At 41.7% G+C, this 23,944-nt stretch overlaps 1 protein-coding gene across 4 annotated transcripts in view; it reads right to left on the reverse strand.

Annotated features, from left to right (window-relative positions):
- Window positions 1–23,944, reverse strand: part of TMEM71 (transmembrane protein 71) — a 35,232-nt gene continuing 11,288 nt past the window's right edge. For 2 of the 4 annotated variants that reach the window (XM_072949397.1, XM_072949398.1), the window contains 9 exons: window positions 21,450–21,518; window positions 20,162–20,225; window positions 18,393–18,605; window positions 16,144–16,316; window positions 9,948–10,127; window positions 6,203–6,278; window positions 4,003–4,064; window positions 3,851–3,911; window positions 1–324 (listed from right to left, as the gene is read on the reverse strand). In XM_072949397.1, coding sequence (XP_072805498.1) covers window positions 309–324; window positions 3,851–3,911; window positions 4,003–4,064; window positions 6,203–6,278; window positions 9,948–10,127; window positions 16,144–16,316; window positions 18,393–18,605; window positions 20,162–20,225; window positions 21,450–21,495 — 891 coding nt within the window. In that variant the 5' untranslated portion in view covers window positions 21,496–21,518 and the 3' untranslated portion in view covers window positions 1–308. Of the gene's footprint in view, window positions 325–3,850; window positions 3,912–4,002; window positions 4,065–4,888; window positions 4,940–6,202; window positions 6,279–9,947; window positions 10,128–16,143; window positions 16,317–18,392; window positions 18,606–20,161; window positions 20,226–21,449; window positions 21,519–23,003; window positions 23,279–23,944 lie in introns of those variants that run through there. The other 2 variants (XM_015242412.3, XM_072949399.1) reach the window with 2 other exon arrangements.

Raw genomic sequence — 23,944 nt, forward strand, 5'->3', positions numbered from 1 at the left:
AAAGTATAAGAGGAGACCATTTATCCAGGTGGGTTTTTTCCTCTGTCACATTTCCCAGTCCTCCCCCTTTCAATCACTATTTGCCAAGGAAAGACAAGTTAGTACTATTTTTATGAGCATATTATAATTGTGAGGGCAAAACTGAGATTTTCTTTTTAAAAAACAAATAACCAAATTAAAATTTTTTTCTCAATTATCCAGTTGTTCAATCACTTCCAACAGAACAGTTGATCCCAAGTGGGCTACAAATAGGACAATTTCTGGGCATTCAGACTGAAACACTCATCAGAGGCATTCTTGAATGGCTGTCAAATTCTGGCAAACCTAGACCAGAGAAAGGAGAAAAGAAATGCTTAATTCATCCACATACACAGAAATGCAGAATCTATTTGAATTACGTGTGCATGTATGTGTGCACATACGCACATATATAAGCGAAAGTGGAGCCCTAAATTAGAGTAACTTTTTTTTTTTTACCCCCACCAGTTCTTAGTTCTCTCCTGTCCCTCTAACAGGCTATAGGCGATTTTGCTCCAATCCCAGCTTGGTACTTAGTTAATAGCATTTTATGTTGATTTTTTTCCTTCCCTACTCTGTCTAGAACAGAAATCCCTATTGGGCAACAAATGGTTTTTCCCCGAATCTCTACTCCCTAAAGTTGTTCATTCTTTCACCAACTATATAAACATACGTTCCTGCATATAAAAGTAGAGAGAACGGTGGGAGGGGGAGGGTATAGCTCAAGTGGTACAGCACGTGCTTATCATGCGTGAGGTCCTGGGTTCAATCCCTGGTGCCTCCTCTAAAAATAGAGAGGTAAATAGACCTAATTGCGTCCCCCTACAAGAAATAAACAAAAATTTTTTAAAAGGTAGTGAGAACAGATGCTACCCATCTTGCTACTATGATGTCACACATGTGCAACACGGACTTTTCTGATGCTAACACATTATTGGCAACATGGGATACCTCTGATGACCTGCATGTGAAACGGATCTTCCAGCCAGTGGTGAGCAGTATAGACAGTCCCCAAACTCATAGTCTTTAAATTTAACCAAGAAAGCAGTTGAATAAGAATTGCATTATGATATGAGAGGGATGTGACTTGAAAAGTAAGGGGCGTCTTATCTAATCTAACCACGTGCTGTGCAGGACAGGGGTGGGAGGGCTGCTCCCAAATGTCTGCTGAGCTGAACTCAGGGCGTGTCCTCCTCTCCCTTGGATTCCCTTCCTTGACTGTGGGGGGAGACATATGGGTCACGACTGATACGATGTTAATAACCATGCCTTTGGCTTATTGGTTTCTGGATATGTTTATACATGAGGAAGAAAGTTGCAAAATCTTTAATGTACAGGACCAGACCCCTTGATATAAAGGACGTACTTTAGTATTTTTTATTCTTTAAAAAATTTTAAATTTAGTTTAAATTATTTTTTAAAATCAATCTTTTTTGGGGAGAGGTAATTATGTTTATTCATCTATTTATTTAATGAAGGTACTAGAGCTTGAACCCAGGACCTTATGCATGCTAGGCCTGCACTCTACCACTGAACAATACTCTCCCCCCTAAATTAGGGGTTTGAAATTTGTACCTCTTGGTGGGAGTGGTGGAAACGTTAGGTATCCTAATTGTGGTGGTGATTTCACAGGAAACATCTATCAAAATTCATCAAATGGTACATCTGAAATATGTGTAGTTTACTATACCACAATATAGTTGTTTTTTTAAAAAGGAAGTACTTTAAGAAATGATACGGCAAATACATTCAATGAATATTTAGGGAGTACATACTATTTTCAAGGCATTGAGATGGATACAGAAATGAAGTCAATAGTTCTTGCTTTCATAGATCTTGAACGCAAGGGTGTGAGTATATGAGTTCAGGAGGGCAGGAAATAGGAAAAAAATGGAGAGGGAATGAGAGAAAAACAAATTGAAGTATATATACAAGTAATCAAAGAAGCGGTCTTATTTCATAAATGAGGCTGTACGTGAGTGTTTAGGATGGAAATATCATCCTGGTCTTGATCTAATTTCTTCCAGGAGAGAACAAACAGGGCGCACAGAACAGTGGGAGGTGCCCATAAAGCAACAGATGACATAATCCGTGCAGGTTAGATACTGGCTTTTCCAGCAAGCCCTCCCTGCCCGCCCTCCTTACCTGTCTTGGTCTGGCAAAACCGCATTCCTTGTGTTCCTATATTGCACTTATCATACTACAATGCAACTTCACTCTGCCTTTTACATGTCCCTCTAATTAGACTCTGAAATCTCAAGGCCTTGGCATCGTAACCCTGGCACTTAATGACAGCATCTGACCCTTGGTAGAGATGCCATAAACACCTGCTGGACGGAACTGGCCCCCTGGTGCAGCACAGAGCTTCTAAGTTCTCAATAAAGATTTAGTGGGTTAAATGATGCCACTTTAGAAATCAAGGGGTAACGGTTTTACAAACCATCTTTCTAAGATTCTCAGCGTTAACGTGCAAAGAATCACCTGGAGAGGATGTTAAAAAATAAAGACCCACTCAGAAAATTTGGATTCAGAAATTCTGGAATCGGGACCCACAAGTCTGCTTTTCAAACAAGCTCTCCTGTTGATTCTAGAGCGGATGTCCCCATGCCACGCTTTGAGAAGCTCTGCCCTCATTACAGAGCAGCCTGAAAAGGTGATATTTGTGTTTCTGATTAATTGTACATGTTCATCTTAAACCCCCCCAAAATGGATTTACTCAATTCACACCACCTGACACTTTTGAAAGTTGGGTTACACAATGACTCTTTGGTTGAAAGTCTTTTGTTCATACGTTATCGGTTAGTCCAGTCCTGACTGGTGCAACATCTCAGCCTGAGCAGCTGAGTACACGTGCAAACCTTGCAGTTGATGTTGTGTGAGGGGACTGTGCACAGACCTGATGCTAGAGAGATAAGTGAGTATCTCAGAAGAGCTTTAAACAAACGTCATTGATTTTCAAGGGCTAATGACTAAGGATTTCTCAGGTGACCTCAGGGCCCAATATTCTAACTATCAGGTTAAACAAAACTTAACAATACTGATGCCTGTCCCCAGAAACCTGGAATGCCAGGCAATGAAGGGGAACGCGGCTTAGAGCATCAGCAAATCAATACTGGCTGGAGTCCAAAACAAAACAAATCTTCACACATCCCACTGTGATTTCAGAATTAACACAAAAATTTCATAAACGGGGCCACAGACTGTCAAAAGTGAAGGCCAGTAAACTGATCTGAATTATAGACTTCAGCCTCCAGGCTCTGGGAATTGGCCTCTGGCAGCCATATTGAAGTGACAGTAATGAACACAGTCCGTCCTGCAATGAGATGGTGCTTTACAGGCTGTTTGAGATTCTGGGAGCATCTCACCCAGACCCCAGTAACCCTTTGAAATACGCTGAACTACAGCAGTCAGCATACAGCGGGATCATTAAGTAGGTGAGAGATGGTGGAGAAATCACGGTTTGTAACTAAGATCACTTCACAGGCAGTTTGCCAGCTCTTTGGGAAACTCTAAGGTAAAGTCCTCTTACTAAGAGGTGTTTATGAAGAACAGTCTATGAATCCTTTAAAAACTATTTAAAAATTTAAAATTTATGTTATTTCCTAAGTCTTGCTGCCTTAAAAATTAATTCTATCTATGTTGGTGTAAGAATTTAGGATATGGGATGATACTACTATTAGATCTCAGTGGCAACAGAAAGTATTCTGCAGGACAAACGATCAGGACCTTCCCTGTGCATAATCATTGCCACCCATTGCTCAGCAGACAGCATTCTCAGGTATCAGATTATGGTCATCTTCGTCCAGATGATGAAAACCCAGGCAACACTTACCAAGCGCAAGTGATGGCTTTGAAATAGTTGGCAAGGCTGAGAAATGACGACTTGACAACATCTTGACGGAGAAAGAGAAAATATTTTAAAGTGAACAAAACTGGAATGAAATAATAGGAATCAGAGTAGTCATTGGGGAAACAGCTACTTACAAGCAATAGTTACCACCAAGGAGCACGTGAAGACACTGGCTAGTATTCCTCCAAGAAACCATCTGAAACAACAGGACTGCTCAGGTTCCGCCAACTAACTGTGCATTTCCAACACAAGAGATGTTTTTATAGACTTACTACAGACGCGTGATTTTAGGATTTACTATAAAACTGCATTAATAGAGATAGTGTAGTATTGGCAGAAGGTTAGAAATATAGATCAACGGAAGAGAATAGAAAGCCCAGAACCGCGTCATACAGATACAGCTAGGTGACTTGTAACAGGTGTAAAAGCCGCCCAATGGGAGAAGGAGAGTCTTTTCAACAAGTGGTGTCAAAACAATCACATAGACACATGCAGAACAAACCCCCACCTGGACATCACACCTGAACACAAATTTTAACTCGAAATGAGTCACAGACTGAAATGTAAACCACGAAAGTATAAAGTTCTAGGAAACAAATCTGTACGCCTGCTGCTCCATAACTTTGACAAACGAACGTGTTGAAGTTTGGGGTTTTGTCAGTCTGATGGAAGAGTGTATCACAGTGTGGATTGTGTTTTTCTTTTTAAAGAATAATATCTTTATTGTTTTTGTACTCAAAATATGAACCATTTTGACAGAGGTTACAAATAAATACAAAGGAGAAAGGAAAGTGTCATCAAAAGCTCCTACCACCCTGAAGCAGCCATTTATTAAAATCTGACTAATATCCTTCCAGACCTGTCTCTGTTGATGTCGACCTTGACCGCTTGAGGTAGTGTCCGTCAGGTTTCTCAGCTGTGAAGTTTCCTTTTCCCCCTCTTTCCAAACACTGCTTCTTGGAAGCAAGTTTATAAATACAACTCACACTTAAGGAATGGGGAGTCAAGCTCTCCTCTTGAGGGGGTAGTTTCTACATAAATTAACCTAAGAGGAACATTTCCTTAATAGTCCTGGGAAATAAAGAAAAGGTCCCATGATCAACTCAGTTTAGGAAAAGCTAAGTTAAACAGTTAACCAGGCTTCTCCACCACATCATTTCCCAGAGCCTTTATTATGCTAATCCATGTTGTGATCCCCCAATTTGGGATACACAATGCAGAATTTTTCAAACTTATTTTTAACTACAGGACTCCCTCCCCCTTTTTTTGTTCTTTTGGTCCCATTATGATCTATAAATACTTCTCAAACCTCTTAATTATCCGAGAAGCTATTTTAAAGTACGGATTCTCACTAGATCTTAATTAGCATCTCAAGGGATGGGATCCAGGACTTTGTATTAAAAATACAAGTTCCCCAGTTGGTGTGGGGTTGAGAGCAAGCAGCATTTATTGACTGGAGTACAAGGACCTCACAGACCCCAGAAGTGTACCATTCATCCCTGTTTCACTGGTCCAACAGGCATTGATGAGCCCCTAGCACCATGCCTCCATTCTTAGGGAGCTCACAGTCTTGTGGGGAGAGCTAGATCATTAACATTTAAACAAGTGAACATCTAATAGGTCAGGCGGTGATAAGTGCTCTGAACAAAAGCCAAGTGAGACGTGAGATGGGTGTGACAGAGAGTGGTACTCTGTTTATACAGGCTTGTCAGGGGAGGGCTCTCTGATGATGCGACACTTAAACAGATGTCAGAAAGAAGTCAGAGCACGTGTTATTGTTTCTCCAGAAAAAAAAAAAACTGTCCTGGGCGGAATAAACAGCAAACGCCCTGAGGCACAAACAAGCTTAGCACAGAAGGGACGCGATCACCGCCCTGGAGACCTGGGCAGGAAAAGCATAGGAGGCACATGCTGGACAGAGGGTAGAACAGAAACACGCCCGGCATCAGGCATGAGCGGATGTCTTCCTTGAGAAGACATTTCATGTGAAGATATAAAAATATAGTGGGACAGATGGCATCCTGTTGGGGACTTCATGTGCCTTTGAACTCCAAGCACGGTTAGTTAGACCATATCTGTAAGAGGGAGTCCCTGAGGATTTAAACAAAGGATGTTACATGGTAAAATCCAATTTCTACCATGATCTGCTGTCTTTTGTATGCTCTGTGAGACATCGGGAGGAGGGAGGTGACAGATAAATACGCAGTGGACAAATGAACAAATCTTAACCACAAAGCTCCCTAAAATGCTTTGTGGAATAGGTAAGGAAATCATCATCAATTACAGCTTCATTAATTATGAAACATCACTGGATGAACATAAAATCTGAATTACCTCGCACAGGCAGAAATGATTAAGCATGCAGCGAGCAGGATTGCATGGAAGGAAACCTCTCGTAACAAACTGGTTTCTAATAGGAAAAATAAAAATAAATGAATTAGAAATCATTGCTGATGAAATCATCTCAGAATAACAAAATCATACTGAAACCTTTTTTAATTCACCCCCAGAAATGGTTTTTCAAATGTATGTCAGCTTAAGATAAAATTTTCAAATGTTGTACAGGACCATTCACTAAACATTTTCTGAAAATTGTAAGTTTTTTTTCTATCACTACAAAATAAATGATTATGTTACATAAACTGTTTGGGACTTGCCTTTTACTTAAAATGTTGTGGAAACACTTTGTAGAATTTATGCTAATGGCAGAAATCCAACTGTGATGATGATAATGATGATATTAATGCCTAAAATTTGTAGAGTGTCTTATAATTCACAAAGAGCTTTCATACAACAGTTCATTTAATCAACACAACAAAATGGTGAGGTAGGAACAATTATCACAGTTCTGCAAACGAGAAGATCCAATTTCAAATGATGAAATTCGTCCAACGTCACACAGCTCCGAAGTGCCAGAGCCAAGACTGATTAACCAAATCTAGCCAGAACATCATGTTTGGCCTGAGATGGAGCAGGAAGAGAGAACTGCATCTTGCCATAGTGGGAGTCTCTAAAGGGCAAAAATGAGAAGACATATTCTGAACTATTTGTCCTTACAAAACTCTTTGCTATTGTAAAATATTTCACTGCTATCAAGCCACAGTGGAAATGACTGCAGATCCTTCAGCAGTTATAAACAGAAGAATTAAACCCTGTGACCCTGAGTGTGATTCTAATCCCCTAAAAGAAAGCAGAGCTGATTTAAGGCCTACCACATCAAGATCTAAAGGAAAAAATAACGAACCTCAGCTTAATTTCTGCCAAATGCTTCAAAAGCTTAATTCTGCAACAGTCGTTTAAAACTTGCAATTAATTTGTGCTATGAATGTATTTCTTTTTGTTATTTATGCTGTGAATGGAGATTGAGTCAGCTAACAAAAACCTACTTAGTCCATCATGTGGGCAGAATACTGGAGATTGACAGGGCAAAATATAGCAGGTGTGAATGATGTCACTGCAAATGTACAGTATTTCATACATACTGTGACTTAAGTAAGTTATTGTGGCTTCAACTGAATACTCAACCACCCTTCTAAAATGTGTTTCTGTTTTAGGCCTGCTCTGATTTCATGTGGAATTTGGAACACATTTTCTCACAGAAACAAGTCTAGCTTGACAAACCACAAAGATCACTAGACTTGAAGACTGAAGGACGACTGGGTTTAAGTTCAAGTTCTACGAAGATATGCGTTGTGTGATTGTGGACAAGGTGTTCATTGATTTGTTCCTTCTGCGGTCATCCAGTAGTCATTTACTTTGGCTTGGCGCAAATGAAACCTCCTTCAGGAAGCCTTCCTTGATGCCTTTAACTCCCCTGTGGTGCTTTGCTTTTTTATCTTTGTCATCGCATTATGCCTCCTGCATGTCCTGTCAACAGTCTTTTCACACTGAATTAAAATTGCTGTTCTGTTTCTCTGTGTTTTGCCTCCAGACCTGAGAATCGCCCACACCTATGTGCTGCTCTTTGGTGGCAGTGCCCATGTTTTCCTTGGGAAGTCCCCTATCCCCTCTCTTGGCACATGGTTCACATGGATGCACTGACTTCCCTCCCAACCCGTGATCCACTCCAAGACATTTGGAGCATCACATACTTACTGACAAAGGGATTGGTTTCATCATGTAAATGAGGCCCTTCCAGAATCAAAGAAACTGGATTTCTTGTCGTAACTCGAGAAGGTTATAATCTCTTTCTACTGAACTTGAACATGGGACGTTGTAGGCACAGAGCCAGCATGATAACAGCCTTTTAAAGAGTAAAGCTGAGATAGAGGAGAACAGACTTGTGGAGACCAACAGAAATCTGAAATCTTTGCCTGGAAGTTTCATTAATACAAACCAATACATTCAATTACCGATTAATCCATTTTGAGTTGAGTGTCCATTCATTGGATCTCAAAGAGCCCTGACTGATAAAGATGATGCCTTGTATGCCTGTATCCTTAGCACATGGGGCATCACCTGGAACAGACTATGCACTCAAAACCTATCTGTGAAAGAGATTAAATAGAGTCAAATGGAAACTTTGTCCAATCAGGGCTTTATAGCCCAGTGAGGCAAAGGAAGATGGTTCCAATAGAGAGACACATAGTGCTAGGTTCTGTGGCATCTCAGGGAAGCCAAGTGCTACCTCCACCAGCCAGAAGGGGACAGAGAAGGCCCCACAGAGGTGATCTCATCTGAACCAGACCTCGAAGGAGGAAGGGTCTTCCAGGTATTGCCAGTGGGAGACATTCCAGACACAGCAAAGAACATGTACAAAGGCTTCCAGGACCTGTCTGAACCTGAGTATTCTTATCTATAAAATGGAGATGGCACCCTGAATTGGTCCACCACAGTCATGGAGCTCCTGCCGTGTGCCAGGGACTGCGTGGGCAGTTCGGAAGCTACAGATGACTAAGACATAGTGCCTACCCGCAAAGAGCTGGTAGCCTGATGGGTAAGACACAAAAGTAAACACGCAAGAACAGTAGTGCAGGAAATGGGCATGAGAGAGGGGAGTCCTGAGAGCTGGAGGGACACAAGTTGGGGTCACTTAATACCCCTTCCCCCCAAAACAGGGTGGACTCCCTGGAGGAGGTGGCTATGGAACCTTAGTAGGTGTGGATCACCTGGAAACTGTCTAAACAATAAAGACTGATTTCTCGGTCATCCCAGTATCTGGAAAGGGAACTTAAAAAAAACCCTTAACACTTAGCTAATAGCTGCAACCGGAACCAAATGAAGCAGGGCATATTGGATTTTGGGAGCAGAAGTAAATATTCATGAAGTAGGGAAGGCAAATAGAGAGAAGATATTATTTTTCCGTTTAACCTCAGTCTTATATAATCATAACCTCACTTTTCTGAGACTTAGTATACATGACACACGATGCTAAGTGCTTTACACGGATTATTTTAGTCATTTACAAGGTAGGAACTATGATTATTTCCATTTACAGAGGAAAATGTGAAGTTTTAGAAAGTTGGGTAAACTGCTTCTGCGTTACAGCGAACAAGCGGGACCTGGGCTTTGAACCTTGGCAAGCTGCTGGGAGAGCCTTGCTGCAGGCTCTGTGCAAACGTGGTGAATCTGATGTTAGCAAGCCAGAGATTAAGGGAGATGCTTATTGAATTTATTCCAGATTTACTGCTGACGGGAAATGCGAATACCTTTATATCCTTTGACTTTTCTTGCCAGGGGCAAAGCATTAAAGGATGTTCTTTTCTTTCTTTCCTTAATGTTCTTCTTCTAGAATATGTCAAGTGCCCAGCTAAGTATGCAGGCAATGGTAGCAGAACCTGTGTGTGCACGACTCAGCCTCAGCAAAGCTTAACATTTTGCCAAATGTCTTCAGGGTTTTTAAAAAGAATCAATAAAACACCACAAGTCCAGTCCTTCTGGTGCTTCTAAGATGCAATCTTTAAATCATTCGCCTCCACTGCAGACACATCACATAGGCACTGGCAGTGCCTGAGGTCCTCCCCTCCCCGCCAGGCTGATACCAGCACCTAAGGGTGTGCTAGTCATCTCTAATTCACCCATAGTAGGACCTGAAACGAAGAATTATTTGGGTGTGGCAAAGATTAAAAAAATCACTCACTTGAATAATCCCAAATGTTCTCCTGGTCAGAAGCCATCAACTGGGACTGCAGACACGAGTTACGGGAATTTTCTCTGGGAGTCTGAGATGTAACGAGGCCAGAAAAGGAGGTTTTCACAGACTCGGCGTTTGGCTTCTCCGACTCCCAGTCATCAGTCAGAGAACAGTCAAAATCACCTCCTGGAAAAGCAGAAGAATCCAGCATGTGTGTGTGTGTGTGTGTGTGTGTGTATTTTCAGTAACTCTAACAATCATAGCAATAATCCCAACAAGGGCAGAGAATTGGAAGTGAACTTGCAGACAGACTGTTTTCCTAACCTGTATTTTCATGGATGTCTGGGGCATAAGATGACTGAGGGAAGGTATCAGCTGAGAGGAGGGACTGACCGTCCAGAGGCGACATCCCCAGAGAAGATGTCAAGCCAGAGGGGTTCAGGAAAAGGCTCATGGGTAGAGAAGGCAAAAGCTTCATGGGCGTGGGGCGGGCGGATCCACTGACGCATTCAGCGCAGAGTTATTGTGCAGCTGCGTGCATCGCACTGCTCAAGGGGCTGGGAGTAGGAAGTCAAGGTACATACTGCTGCGCCCTACTCGTGGTTGGAGAGGGACTGGCCTACAAGCCCACAGTTAGAAGGCGGTGAGGTCATCGCTCAGCTGAAGCCCAGCAGAAGGTGTCCAGATGGAGCCCAGGAGGGAGTGTCTGAGCTTGTCAAGGGGAATCCAAAGGAGGCAGTGCTTCAGTGGACACTTGAAGGGTGAGGAGGAGTTCTTGCAGAGAGACAGCAGGAAGAGGGCAGTCCAGGCAGACACAGACAGAGGAGGAGGAGGAGGATGGGGAAGAAGAGGAGAAGGAAAGACCTCAACCTGTTTCACCATCAACATGCTGCGTTCCCAGTACAGTGACTTCTCCTTTGTGGCCAGACAGGAGCCTGTGAGTCAGGGGGCCCCTGGAAAATGATTCTGGCCAGACTGCTAAGCAGGGGTCAAATCAGGAAGAGCCTCATGGGTCACACTCAGGAGCTAAGATTTATCTGGTGGGCATGGGTGTAACATGAGATGCTTTGTGTGCTGAAATGCTCACCCAGCAGTGAGAGATTTGAGAGATTCCCAGCCCTGTTCCAGGAGCTGGGAGTGACGGTGGAAATCCAAGAGACTCTTGGGATCTTCATATAACACTGCTTCTGAACGAGAGGTAATTTCTCTCCCCAGGGGACATTTGACAGGGTCTGGAGACATTTTTGGTTGTCGCAACTTGAGCAGGAGAGAAGGGACGGGGTGGTACTGGCATCTAAGGGAACAGAGCCCAGGGACGTTGCTGTGCATCCTATAATGCACAGGACAGCCCTGGATACTGAGCCAACGAGCTGGTGCTTTTGGACATGGGATTCCTGCCAGCGCTGCAGGCTGCCTCCCACCATCCCACCCACAATTTGCTGCCTCTTGAAAAAGCACGCTGCAGAAGCATCCCTGCTGGTTGCCATAAGAAAAGGAAATGGCAGAAGGGGAAACCTGCAGAGCACCCAGTAGTGACCACGCTGCAGAGGAGGTCCTGGACCTGGTTCACAGGAGCACTATTCACAATAGCCAAGCTACGGAAACAACCCAAGTGTTTACTCATAGGCGCATGAATAAGGAAAGTTCTGCTGTTGGGGATACTGTGAATAAACCAGGAGGGTGTCATGCTAAATGAAATAAGCCAGTCATAGAAAGACAAATACTGCGTAATTTCACTTACACATGAGGCACCGAAAACAGTCAACCTCATAGAAGCAGAGAATAGAGTGGTGGTTACCAGGGGCTGGGGGGAAGTGGAATACGGGGAGTTGTTCAACAGGTGTAAGGTTTCAGTTATGCTGGATGAATAAGGTCTAGAGACCCGCTGAACTCGGTGGGTGTAGCTACCAATATGGTATTTCATGTGCTTCACAATGTGTCAAAAGGATAGATCTTACTACAAAATACAGACCACAAAACCCCCACAAAACCCAAAAAACTCTGCAAAGGGACACAGGGAAACTCTGGGGAGTGTTGGATGTCTATTGACTGTGGTGATGGTATCACGGGGGGTGGACCTATGTTCAGATTCATCAAATTGTACACATTAAATATGTACAATTCTGTGTGTATCAATTATACCTTTAAAAAAGCTGTTCAAAAAAAGAGGGGAAGCTATGTGGTCAAATTAATGTGGGAATGGGAGGGAACTGGGAACGTTCGTGGCTAAGTATGTATTCATGAGTGGCACTTAATTAAGATCTGGGGAGATGTGGATGAGGCTGTGACCAGAGTGAAAATATTCCTGTGCTCAGGGCTGCTCCGCTGGACTTAGATTTGCCACTGTGAGTTAGATGAAATTAAAAACGCATCTCATGTAAAACACTGGAAATATTACACAGAATTTTCTAAAAGATGAGATGGCATTAGAAAGAGAAAGCACAAAAAAAACTTCACATTAAAACATGATCAAGGGATTTTCATCCCTGAAAAGACAAGATCTGCCCCCAATTCACACTTTCCCTAACTGAATTTTTTTTCCTATAACATTAATTATAAATAAAAGGATCATAATGCAGAAAATGGCATTTTACTTGACGATATTAATCTCATTCTGTTTCTCCTGATTTATTTAAATTCAGTGCAGTTGACTTCTGTTTTAAAAGGATAGTTCTGTTTCTTCCAGGCACACTTCCATATCCTTGCATGTAAAACTGGGCATCATTGTTGGCTATAGAGGGAAATGCAAAGCCATATACAGATGTTGCCATCAAAGATATTTATGGGAGAGGCACCAGAGCTAGAGAAAACCACAGACCTCAGGCTGGGGTGCCTTGTCGGGGGTCATCTTGCTTTTCTTTCTTGAGACTGGCAGAAACAGAGCGGGAAGTCCTGATTATTCCTCCCTGCACGAATCCTGTATCCTCTGTCGATATGACTCACAGGCTCTGGGAATGCATCCCAAATTGCAGTATTGAGGTCTGGGGAGCTATAAAATGCCATGCTTAAGAATGAATTGCAACTAACGAGGAAAGGTGTCTGGACACAGCTGTGGAAGGGGTGAACTAAGGATACGCGAAACACGCAACAAGCACAACAAAAAGATCCTTTTTAGCCTGGAAAAAATGAAGCAAAAGAAAATCAGGGGAAGTAAGTTTTGATTGCATCCATTGCCCAGAGAGAAAAGAGCCAGCCAGACAACTTAATTTTGAATTCTTCTTGAGTCTTCTAACTAGGCAACGTTTCCAGAGAAAAATAAATTGCTGATAAAAGTCACGGGGCTTTGGGTAAATCTGGAAAACAAGAAGTCTGGGCAAGATTTGATTACAGTTGACAGCAGAGACGAGAGATTTCAAAGTCCTGTGTGCACCCGGGCTGACTAATTACTGATTTGGAGGAGGGTGGTTTGATTCGTTATATTTAGAAGATATTTGGAAACCATGAGAATTTTAACAAGATACCTCATGCACGTGCAGTGCTGCCATGGTCCAATTGCTCTAAGATTGTTTGGACATATTTCTAAGAGGGAACTATGGGAAAGCTAGATGTTAATTTCCAAATATGTGAAACTCTGCCTTTAGAACAGTGATTCCCAAACATTAGGCATCCAAGCATCATTCTCCTGATTTTTGCCATATCCTGGAGAATTCTTAACTCCTACCATTTAATATTTTCTTCAATTTGTTTCATTTTAGTCTTTCACTTTAAAGGAAATTTTGTACCAATCATTTAAATGTCCTAATGAGAAAGTAAATGTAAAAACAAGTGCCATGAAAATGAGACCATATTTAATTTGAACTAAATACTGTTGTAGTGGAAAGCTCTGAGCCTGTTCTTTGTTAACAGTATTTGTTAAAACGCAAAAGAGAGTAGCAAGTATTTCAAGAGACTTAAAGCTGCTAAGGCTCTAAACTGACACCTTCTCCTTGGCTTTATCAGAACGATTGTGAGCATTGGAATCTCACTGTGGGCACCTCAAATTTCACTCGTATGAAATAGAATTTAGTGTTTCTTTCCCTGACCCAAATCTGGTACTTTTGGCCTTCTTAGAGCTAATTTGTACGGAGCGGAACACCAGTCCCTATACTAATTTGCACTTTTCATGAATGACTGCATTTCACCCTCACAGCAATTCCATAGGCTACTATTTTCCTTACTTTATATATGTGGAAAGGGAGGGCCCAAGTTACTAATTAACTTCCCCAAGAACACTCAGATTGGAGACGGTGATCTGAGGATTTGAATTTAGGTTCCTTCAGCTCAAAAGCTCATTCTCCTCGTTACTGGGCTAGACAGTCTTCCAGTCCTTCGCGACTGACCTAACTTGTCAGGCAGTTGCTCAGATTAAACACACCAGTTTTCTCTGATTCCCCCCGCATTTTCATTACTATGTTCGATCTGTCACCAACCTGTCAATTCTACCTTGAAAAACACTGTTTCAGTCTCTTCCCTCCTCTCTGTCTCCAGAGCCACTGTCCTTGGTGTGCCTGTGGGTTTTACTCCCTTCTGAGCTCCCAATGGGTGCTCTCCATCCAGTCTTCACTTCATGTTGCTGTAAAGGCCATCTTTGAAAATCCAAATCTAGTTGCGCCTCGCCCTGCTTAAGAGCCTTCTAAAATATCCTTGACACACTAGATAAAATCAAAACTCCTCAGCATAGCACAGAAGTTTCCTCAAATATCTTCAGTCTGCCATTCCAGGCTCCCCTGCCACATCCCTGCCTCTTTCTCCTCTTTTTATTCTGTTTATACACCTTGTTATTGTGGGGAATTGGGACACACTCAGTTTAGTTCACAGCTTGTTTCCGTAAGGAGGTGTTTCTTCATTTAACAAGCACTTGTTCAATCTTTTAAACAAACCTAGTATTACACACACACAAGCATGTAAAAACTGGTGAAATCTTAATGGTCTTATGTCAATGTCAGCTTCCTGGTTTTGATAATGTACTATTGACTATGTTTCATCAGCGGGGGATGTTGGGGAGGGGCACAAAGGTGCTCTCCGCACTATTTTTTTTTCAACTTTTTGTGAATTTATAATTACTGCACATCAAAAAGTTTTAACAAAAAATAATATAGTATTTGAGTTTTCTGCCCCGGAAGCAGGTTGAGAAAAATGGTAGACAAGTAAGGACCACTGTATTTTTAAGTTATTATGTGATTGTATTCTATGACTCCTCTTGCTTGCTTTTTGGGCCTGGGCTGTGAGGCATATGCAGGAGAGGAGGGCAAAACCCTTGCTGGCAACACCCTTGCTGGCAACAGAGCAAAGCCTGGGCTTTCAAACTAGACAGACCTAGGTTGAATTCCAACTCTGCTGTTTATAAACTAAATGAATGTGGGCAAGCCACTTAACCCTGCAGTTCAATTTCATCATAATTACAGTAAGTATTATAATATGATCTACTTCTTAGGGGGCTTTGGGTTGTTTAGACAAAATAATGTATGTAAACAAGGAAATGTATTTCGACAGGACAGAATGTAAAGTGCTTGGCGTATCATAAGCCCCACGCACATCAGCAGATCCTGTTAGCTCTACTTTCTAAATGTATCCAGAATCTTACCCTTTCTCAGCTCCGCCCTGCTATCATCTTCGTCTAGGCTACCATCATCTTCCACCTGAATCCCTCTAACAGCCTCTTAGATGATATATCTAATTATACATATAGCATATATTTCAAAAGGAATATATATATAAATACTACATAATGCACATTATATAATATGTATGATATATTTAATTATATATAGCACATATTTCAAAAGGAATACATATATAAATATGTATTGTTTTATTATACTATGTATACATATTTCATTTTAAAAATGAGGAAATTGAGATTTAGCAAACTTAAGTAACTATCACAATGTGAGCAAACTGGGACATGAACCCTGACTCCAGTGTCCTTTGTCCACCTATATCCCATACAGAAAAGATCCACGGAAAATGGGCAAATATGTTCCAGGAATTATCAACTTAATAATGTATACATTTAAATAAGGCTATTTTGCATACGTGGAGACGTGTGTATTTGGATCATATCAGTAGCGTGGAGAGGACGGCAGGTGAATATTTAAAATGTGCTCAACCTCTATATCATAGTGACTGCTGTGTCTGGACTTTACATTGGTCCAGGACGATGTGGTTGCTACTGCCCATTTGGAAATGATACTTCACCATGCAAAAAGAGATTCGAACTCACCAATTGCATTGTGATGGTTTATGTCCAGTCTCCTGACCCCCTCCAACCAGATGTCCTCACTTGGGGAAGAGTCAACATCACCAAAGATACTTCCGTGCAGCCAGGATTCAGAGGCACTGAGGTTGAAGAGAGAAGAAAAAGAGCGGCGGGTTCTCTTTTTCTTTCTAAATACTCTGGAGAGAAACGGAAGTAGCATGGTGAGTGATGAAAAGCAGTCACCTCAGGGTCAAAGCAGTGAATGTGACTGGATGCCCAGACCACAGCCCTCCAACCCAGGTCTGTGAAGCTCATTTGTTTTTGTTTCATTTGTTTCCTCCATTAATTCCATAGAAGTTTCATAAATTCTGCATGTACCAGGTGCTTGGATCAATGTCAAAGATACTGAGACAAAAGACAAAACTTTGGATAAAAAGTTCATAATCTAATACGGAAGAGAGACAAAAAATAATGCAGATACCAGCTAAGTCTTTCACTGACTTTATCCTGTGCCCAGTGTCTTTCTTAGTGATTTACATAGAGGAACTCACAGTATCTTCAGGACAGCCCTGTGAAGTAGGTATTACTGTCACCCCATTTTTCAGATTGGGAAACTGAGGCACAAGGAGGTTAAATAACCTATCTGAGGTCGTACAGCTAGTAAGTGACATAACTGGGGTGCAAACCCAGGCAAGCTGGCTCTGTAGGTTCTGCTCTCGGTTACTGTGATATGTGGACATGTGCTCTGACAGTGTTAACCGAGGCTGCTTTGAGAGCACCAGGAGGCACATGGCTAATCGGGAGACAAGGGAGGCGCTCTGGGATGTTTGAACAAGGAGTCTCATATTGAGTGATGCTAGAAAAGTTAAAAAGAAGGCAGATAAAGAAGAACCTTGACTGTTATGTGAAGGAGTTGGAGTTTAAGGTAAGAGCACGGGAGACCACTGAAGAAGGTCGAGGGGAAGGGGATGGCGGTGATGTGATTTGTTCTGCATTTCCAAAAGATTTTGATTCCTCACACATTGACACTCCCAACAACAGTCCATCCTCTACCTTGGAGTCAGTGTTATCTTGCAAAGGATGGATCTGATCATTTGTCAATGGCGCCTCTCTACCTGCAGAATAAAGCCCGAGCTCCTGAGGCTGGAATGTGGCACTCTCCGTCCAGCCCTGATTCTGGACTTAGTCTCCTGCCTTGGCAAGCATCCCTTCCTCCCTTAGCTATGTCCCTACCCATATACTTGCCATCCTTCAAATTGAACCAGGGTCTCTCAGAGCTGTCTGCCTGGTCCTTCTCTCTGGAAGTCCTCTTTCCTATTTCTATCTTAACTAACATCCGACATCTCTCAAGACTCAAATCAATCACCATCATCTCTAAGAAGCTTGTTTTAACCTGCCCCTCCAAGTAAAATGGGCGCCCCTCCATCTCCCCTCCACTGCCCTCTAGTCAGCCTTCCAGCCCAGCCTCTGTATTGCTTCCTCACTTTTGTTTGTTTTCATGTCTTCCATCCCTGCCCCTTACTAGCCTGTGTGCTTCCACAGTCTGGGGCAGTGATGGGGTCCTTATAAATGATACTGAATGAACAAATGAGTGAACGAATGATTAATGGAAGGGTTGTGAGACAGGAGGGAAGGGAGCAGGGCACAGCCATTCAAGGAATGACACAGCAATGAGCACCAAGATGGCGGGAGACCTGACTTCCGGGAGACCTTGAGCTTCATTACACGCTCATTGTAATATATTAACATGGTAAATGGCACTACCACAGGCACCGGGACAGTTCCGAGGCTGACCATAAAAGGTAAAAAAGTGGGTGATGGCCCAGTTCCTGGGAATCCCAGCCCCTTTCCCACAGTTGTTGGAGTAATCCTCCCACTTGTTAGCATATGAAGTCACCGAGCCCATAAAACTAGCAACACCCGGCTCGTGGCCGCTCTCTGTTTTGAGTGAGATGGACTATACTCTATCTATGGAGTGTGTATCTGCTTTCACTTTAAACTGAGCACCTGACCCCCACACCTCGTGGACTTTCTCATGCCTTCTGAGACAGCCTGCACTCTGTCTACGGAGTATGTACTTCTCTGAATAAATCTACTTTCACTCAACTGTGGCTCACTCTTGAATTCTTTCTTGCACAAAGCCAAGGGTCCACACTTGGCAGTGCACGACCCAGGGACTCAGCTGGGATCTAGGATGTGGCTGTCCTCTCGTCCCACATTTTTTCCTGTATCGATTAGACGTCAGGTTCTTTTCTATGACGTTCTCTACTCACCTGACTAAGTTCTCCTTGTACAGAACACTGGCCTGGGATGGGCTCAGAGTTACGTGACCATCCTTTTCACAGAGAAAACTGTCTTCTGTCCAAATGTAGTAGCCATTGGTGAGGAGTCTGGGACTTCGGCGACAGGTGAAGTGGGAACCTGTCAGGGGGTCTGTGGAGCAGCATTCAAAGGAACTGTCACCATCCAGGAAATCAGAGAGAAAACTAAGGAGGGAATAAGAAAAGTCCTTTAAATCTCTGTCCAGTTCATCCAGTTACACAAAAACCACATTTCCAGTCACTGTGAAGGAAAACCAACTCTTTGCATTCATGCTGGCCAATTACTTCCGCTACCCTGAGAATGTCACTCTTAATCTTCAGAACTTTATCTCTTCACCTGTGAAAACACTGAACTACAGAACATTTAGTGCTTCTTTCTGTTTTAAACACTTTGATGAAAACTGATGCCTAATCAGTTTCCTCACCACACAACACACCTACATCCTTGACATCGGTCCGTTTTCTTGGATGGAAAAAATTGCAAAACAATCTATCTGGGATGTTGGAAGCTCAGAGTCTCCTCCACCCCCCACCCTTACTTTAAATAGCCCCTCGATTGCTGTATCCTTCCTCTTGTCACTACAGATAAATCGTAACTTCCCAGCCACCAGACGCGTATGAGTTACAGGGAGAACATGAAGTCAAAGAGATCTTTTTGGCTTTTGCCAATTTCCTTCAGGTCAGATGCACAAATGATTGCACAGTTACCTTCCCTGAGATGGTACCCAGGGAAGTTTTCTACTTCGTTGGGTCAATCTGTATATATCCTAGGTTTGAAAAACAATCACATGCCTGTATGGTTGAAAGGCAACGTCATGACTCATGCTTTTTTTTAAGTTTAAAAGCCTATTCACAATTAACGCATGCACTAACATTAGCAAAAGACTAATTCTATTCTTATATATGGAAAACTTGCTAAGCCTGGCCCATACTTCATGTTTGATCTGATTTTCACAAAATCCCCTAAAAGCTTAGTATTGTTATCTTCATTGTACAGCAGGACAAAAATGAGATACAGATGGGCAAATAAATTGAAAGGTGAATGGCCGAGCTAAGATTCGAACCCTGGTCTATCGGACTATAAAGCACGTGCCCTTTTCCACACGGCCTGCTTGTTCATCTTTGGCTGAGTCACTTGATAGCAGCAGGAGGCCTAGTATTTACAACCAGGGGTAGGTCTAGTACTGATGCATGATGCCTTCATACCACTGGCACCTTTCATGAAATGCTGGAGAAAATATCAACTGATTCCTGTGTAAGGAAAAAAGACAGACAGACGGAGGGAAAAAAGGGAAGGAAAAGACAAGAGACTTCATTGCAGAACTTGAACAAAATGGTAGATGCTACGTGTTTTAGTGGAGTATGCCATTTGGCCAGTTTGTGCCTTGGTATAGAATCTCATGGCTCTTGTGAAGTGAGAGAGTAAAAGCATATTTAAGAGAGCATCGTTTTGAGAAAAAGGGACCATACATCAGCATTCAGTAGTTTCTCCACTCACCAAACAAACAATTCACATTTGCCCATACATTCACCCCTTTCTTCTCGAAATCCCATTATGAGTTTAGGCAAGTTTTTAGCCTGTATGTGCACAGGACTGAAAAGGTACTCCGGTTCCAAAACTGGATGAAAGCTGAAACAAATATTTTAAAACCGAGAATACAACAAAACGATGCATACAGAAGAAATGATTGATTTTTCCTGCGAAAAGCCCCATGGAATACCTTGGGAAAATGCATGTGGGAGATGGCTCTCCAGCGTCTTGTTTCTGAGACCGGGGGGAAGAATCTGCAAAATCGAATGAGAGAGAGGTACCAATTCATCACACTTCATCAACACGTGTGATTGCAAACAGTGGCGGCTGTAAAGAGGGTGTGAATAGCTGATGTCCCAGGCTGGGCAGGGACTCCAACTGGTGCAGCCATCCAAGGAATCAGGACTAACACAGCTTGTCACCAGGCCTCCACGGGAAGCCGAGATAATCTAGGGGCTTCTAGCTTCTGTTTCTTCTCTCACTCAACACTCCTTCAGAGGTTTCTTAGTGTAGCATGAGGCAATAATAAATCATTAGCATCAAACTGACTCATGAAAAGGAGGAAGAAAACATCTTGTGGGAAACTGCAGAAAACCCAAATCAATTACCCAACCTGCTGGTTACTCGGTAATTCGAGACATTCAATCATCTGCTTAGATTCTCTCTCATTAGTGCATTTCAAGGTACTTCTATTGTGAAATAATGAGCAGAAGACATTAGTGGAGGAAAAAATAAAATTTTGTTTTGTATAAATGATTTCCCAATGAATTAAGCCTGTGAGTATTCTTAATGTAAAAAAGATCACTCGTTCGTTCATTCTAGTTTAATCAAAAGCATGGTTAACAGATTTCAATTCGGGAAAGTTGCAGTTGATTAATATTCTAAATTCTGAAGCAGCATTTTATAATGTTTAGTAATGGTGTGAATACTTCGAACAGACAGGCTCAGTGAAACTGGAGCCTATCACTCACAATTAATACCTAAGACAAAGAAAGGAGTTTAGACTTTCAGATTGGGTTGGTTGATTTGAAGGAGAAAATTATGGGCATGGAGGGAGGGTTAGAAGTAGGGTGTGGGGAGAAAATGACAAGAGGAAGGAAGAAACTTGAAACCACTACCGTTTTAACAACGCCCATGTTTTCTGCAAGTAGCTATCAAAATCATTCAGTATTTTTTTTATAGACAAACAGTTTTGCATCTTAATAGTAGCTGATAAACAATCTCCTTTCACATTTATGCACAGGCATCTAAAAAAAATGGTGATTTTTTTTTTTCCCTCCAACTAAAAGGAAAAATACCACATTTCTCTCAAGGAAAGAAATGAAGTCAAAATCATTGCCAAAGTGAACACTGGCATTTAAGAAGCACAAGCTACTGACAGATGGTTAATGGTATGAGTATCAGCAAAATCAAAGCAAGGAAATTGCTAAAAGTAGTCTAATCGTTCAAAAGATAATTGCGTATAGCAGTTCTCCTACATTTAGTTGCTACTGGTGTTGACATCAGTTGAGAAATTTGGTACATCTTGGGAAGGCTTCACAGATTTTCTGCAGAAGAGATAAAAAAAAGGTAGATTATGTATTAAAAATAGAAAAATGATGCCAAAACAGATGGCATCTACTAATTGCACTAGTCAGATTTGTTTACTGAAAGAATACAGAGATAAATGGGACTGATGGCAGGAGACCGGATTGGAGGATGACTTGTGTCTGCCTCTATGATTTTATATTACATGCTCCCTTGTCTCGCTCAGTGCATCTAAATAATCTTTGTGTAAATAAGAACCACATTTTATTCAGGAAAGCTAGACTTACAAAGGTTGACTTGCAATCAAAATAAAATAATAAAAATTAATTCATTAATAAATTGGGGAAAAAGTTTGGTTCTAGAACCTTCTGAATAAACATATTTGTATTTTCGTCACCCAACACACATCAACCTCACTCTCAAGTTTTAAACAAAGTTAGGGTATTGGTGTCTGTCTTTTTCCCCAACACGTCAAACCACTGACAGGTAGTGATGGGGAGGGCTGGTGGTATTTTGCAGTTGCTATCAGCCTGGACGTTCCTAAGCAGCAGAAGCAGCATTGCACCAAATATAGTACACCACTGGGCAGATTTCAAAACTCAGCTCTCACGAACATATAATTTACTTTCTCAATTACAAATGAAACACATGTCCAAGCGTGTAAATTATGTAAACTTTGATCACACCACACATCACATAGATCTACTTTCTGTTGACAATTAAGACTTAGCTTTACCACTATCCTAGCAGCATAGTAAGGTAAGACTAAACTCTTTTCTGATTCATCACTTCTACTCACATTTTTAAAATACGATAATTAGTAATGGATTGATTTTATAGCTGTCATACGTTAAAACAACCCAGAATATTGCCACAGCATTTCAAACTGACTATACTTCAATAAATATATATATATTAAAAAATAAAACAAACCAAATTAACTCTATAGCTTCAAATTGATTATTTCAATAAGCTAGATACAAAATCTGTTAGACAATATAGATCCTGGCTTACAGAGACCTTGAGAGAAGTCAGAACTTTCTGGCATTCTTTGGATGATCTCTAAATCAGAGCACACATTCATAGATTTTATTGGTTTGGAATATAAAATAATATTGTTTTCTCTATAACATAATAGTAAGTCACTTGTCCTTTCGATTTTTGACCAATACAATAGGAATAAGTCCAGCCCACATTAACCTATGTTAATTTCCCCAATCATTAAGTTTAATTTAAAGCCAACAAATCCTATGGCAGAAAGCAAAGTCTTAGTGTTAACATCTTACAAATACCTGTAACAGGCTTCAGGTGGTAAACTAATAGTTAATCGAGCATTAGTAACACTGAAAACCAGTTGCAGTTCTAAAACTTTTCAAAAGACGGATCCTATCTCCTAGTTCCGTCAGAGCAGCTCATCTATTCTGAAAAATAATTTTCCCATACGTATTCCTTCCAAAGGAAGTTCCCAGTCTTTTCCTCCAATTGATAAATAACAAAATAGTTACTGAAATATGAAGCTTCCTGTGGTCGAAAGTCAGCAGGGAAATCCAGGACTTAGCAGTTCTTCAGCTGAAAATAACGTCAGAATATCAACAGGTGCAGATAGCGCTTGAGAAAGGAGAAGCCCATCTTTCCGTCCTCCTAATGGGTGGCTGCACACACCCCCGTGTGCAGGATTTTGCAGAGAAGTTTTGTCCTCAGCGGCCTCTTGTTCTTTTGACTGTTTCCTAGAATAGAAGAGCCTGCAGTTCTTGGGGAAATCAGCCTACAACTGCTCTTGTTTTCTTTCAAAAACAGCCTGCGTAACCAGAGGCTGAGAACCAGAATGAGGTCACACTTCCTGTTGGGCTCACATCAGTGGCTTCACGTTGGAGCACATGGTGAAGATGAAAGATGCACCCTGGACCAGCAGTGGGGGACGAACCAGACCCGCTGGTTACATTGTGGTCACTCGAGGGATGCTTTTCTGAGCTAACTCATCAAACACCAGCTGCGAGCACATGAGAAAAACTTTCAGAGAAGCAACAATTTCTTGCTTCTCATCTTCTGGCCATTTTCAATACGAGTAGTGCATGGTAGTGCTTTATCCAAATCATTATTGATGGTCATGCACTGATGCTATTAAATTCAGAATTCTAGTAAATACTAGGGGCTTGATCTTCTGAAAATGTCTATAGTGCCAAGATGTTGATCCACCAGAGTGGGCTTTCCAAGAAACTCTGCCTGTGGCATTTACAGTTTTGTATTCGTGTATTTGTAGAGCTAAAGAACTGGATGCTACGGTTGGGTCCCTACAAATCTCTGGTATTTTAAGTGATAAAAGAATTAGACATTCCAGCAATGCTGAGGTGCATTGGGTAACAGAAAAAGCATGTGTTTTCAAGTCACACAGGCTGAGATTCAAACTCTATCTGCCATATTAGCAGTGTGACCTCAGATTTATGAC

The sequence above is a fragment of the Vicugna pacos genome, chromosome 25 (genome assembly GCF_048564905.1).
Source record: "Vicugna pacos chromosome 25, VicPac4, whole genome shotgun sequence".
In the NCBI taxonomy this organism is placed as follows: domain Eukaryota; kingdom Metazoa; phylum Chordata; class Mammalia; order Artiodactyla; family Camelidae; genus Vicugna; species Vicugna pacos.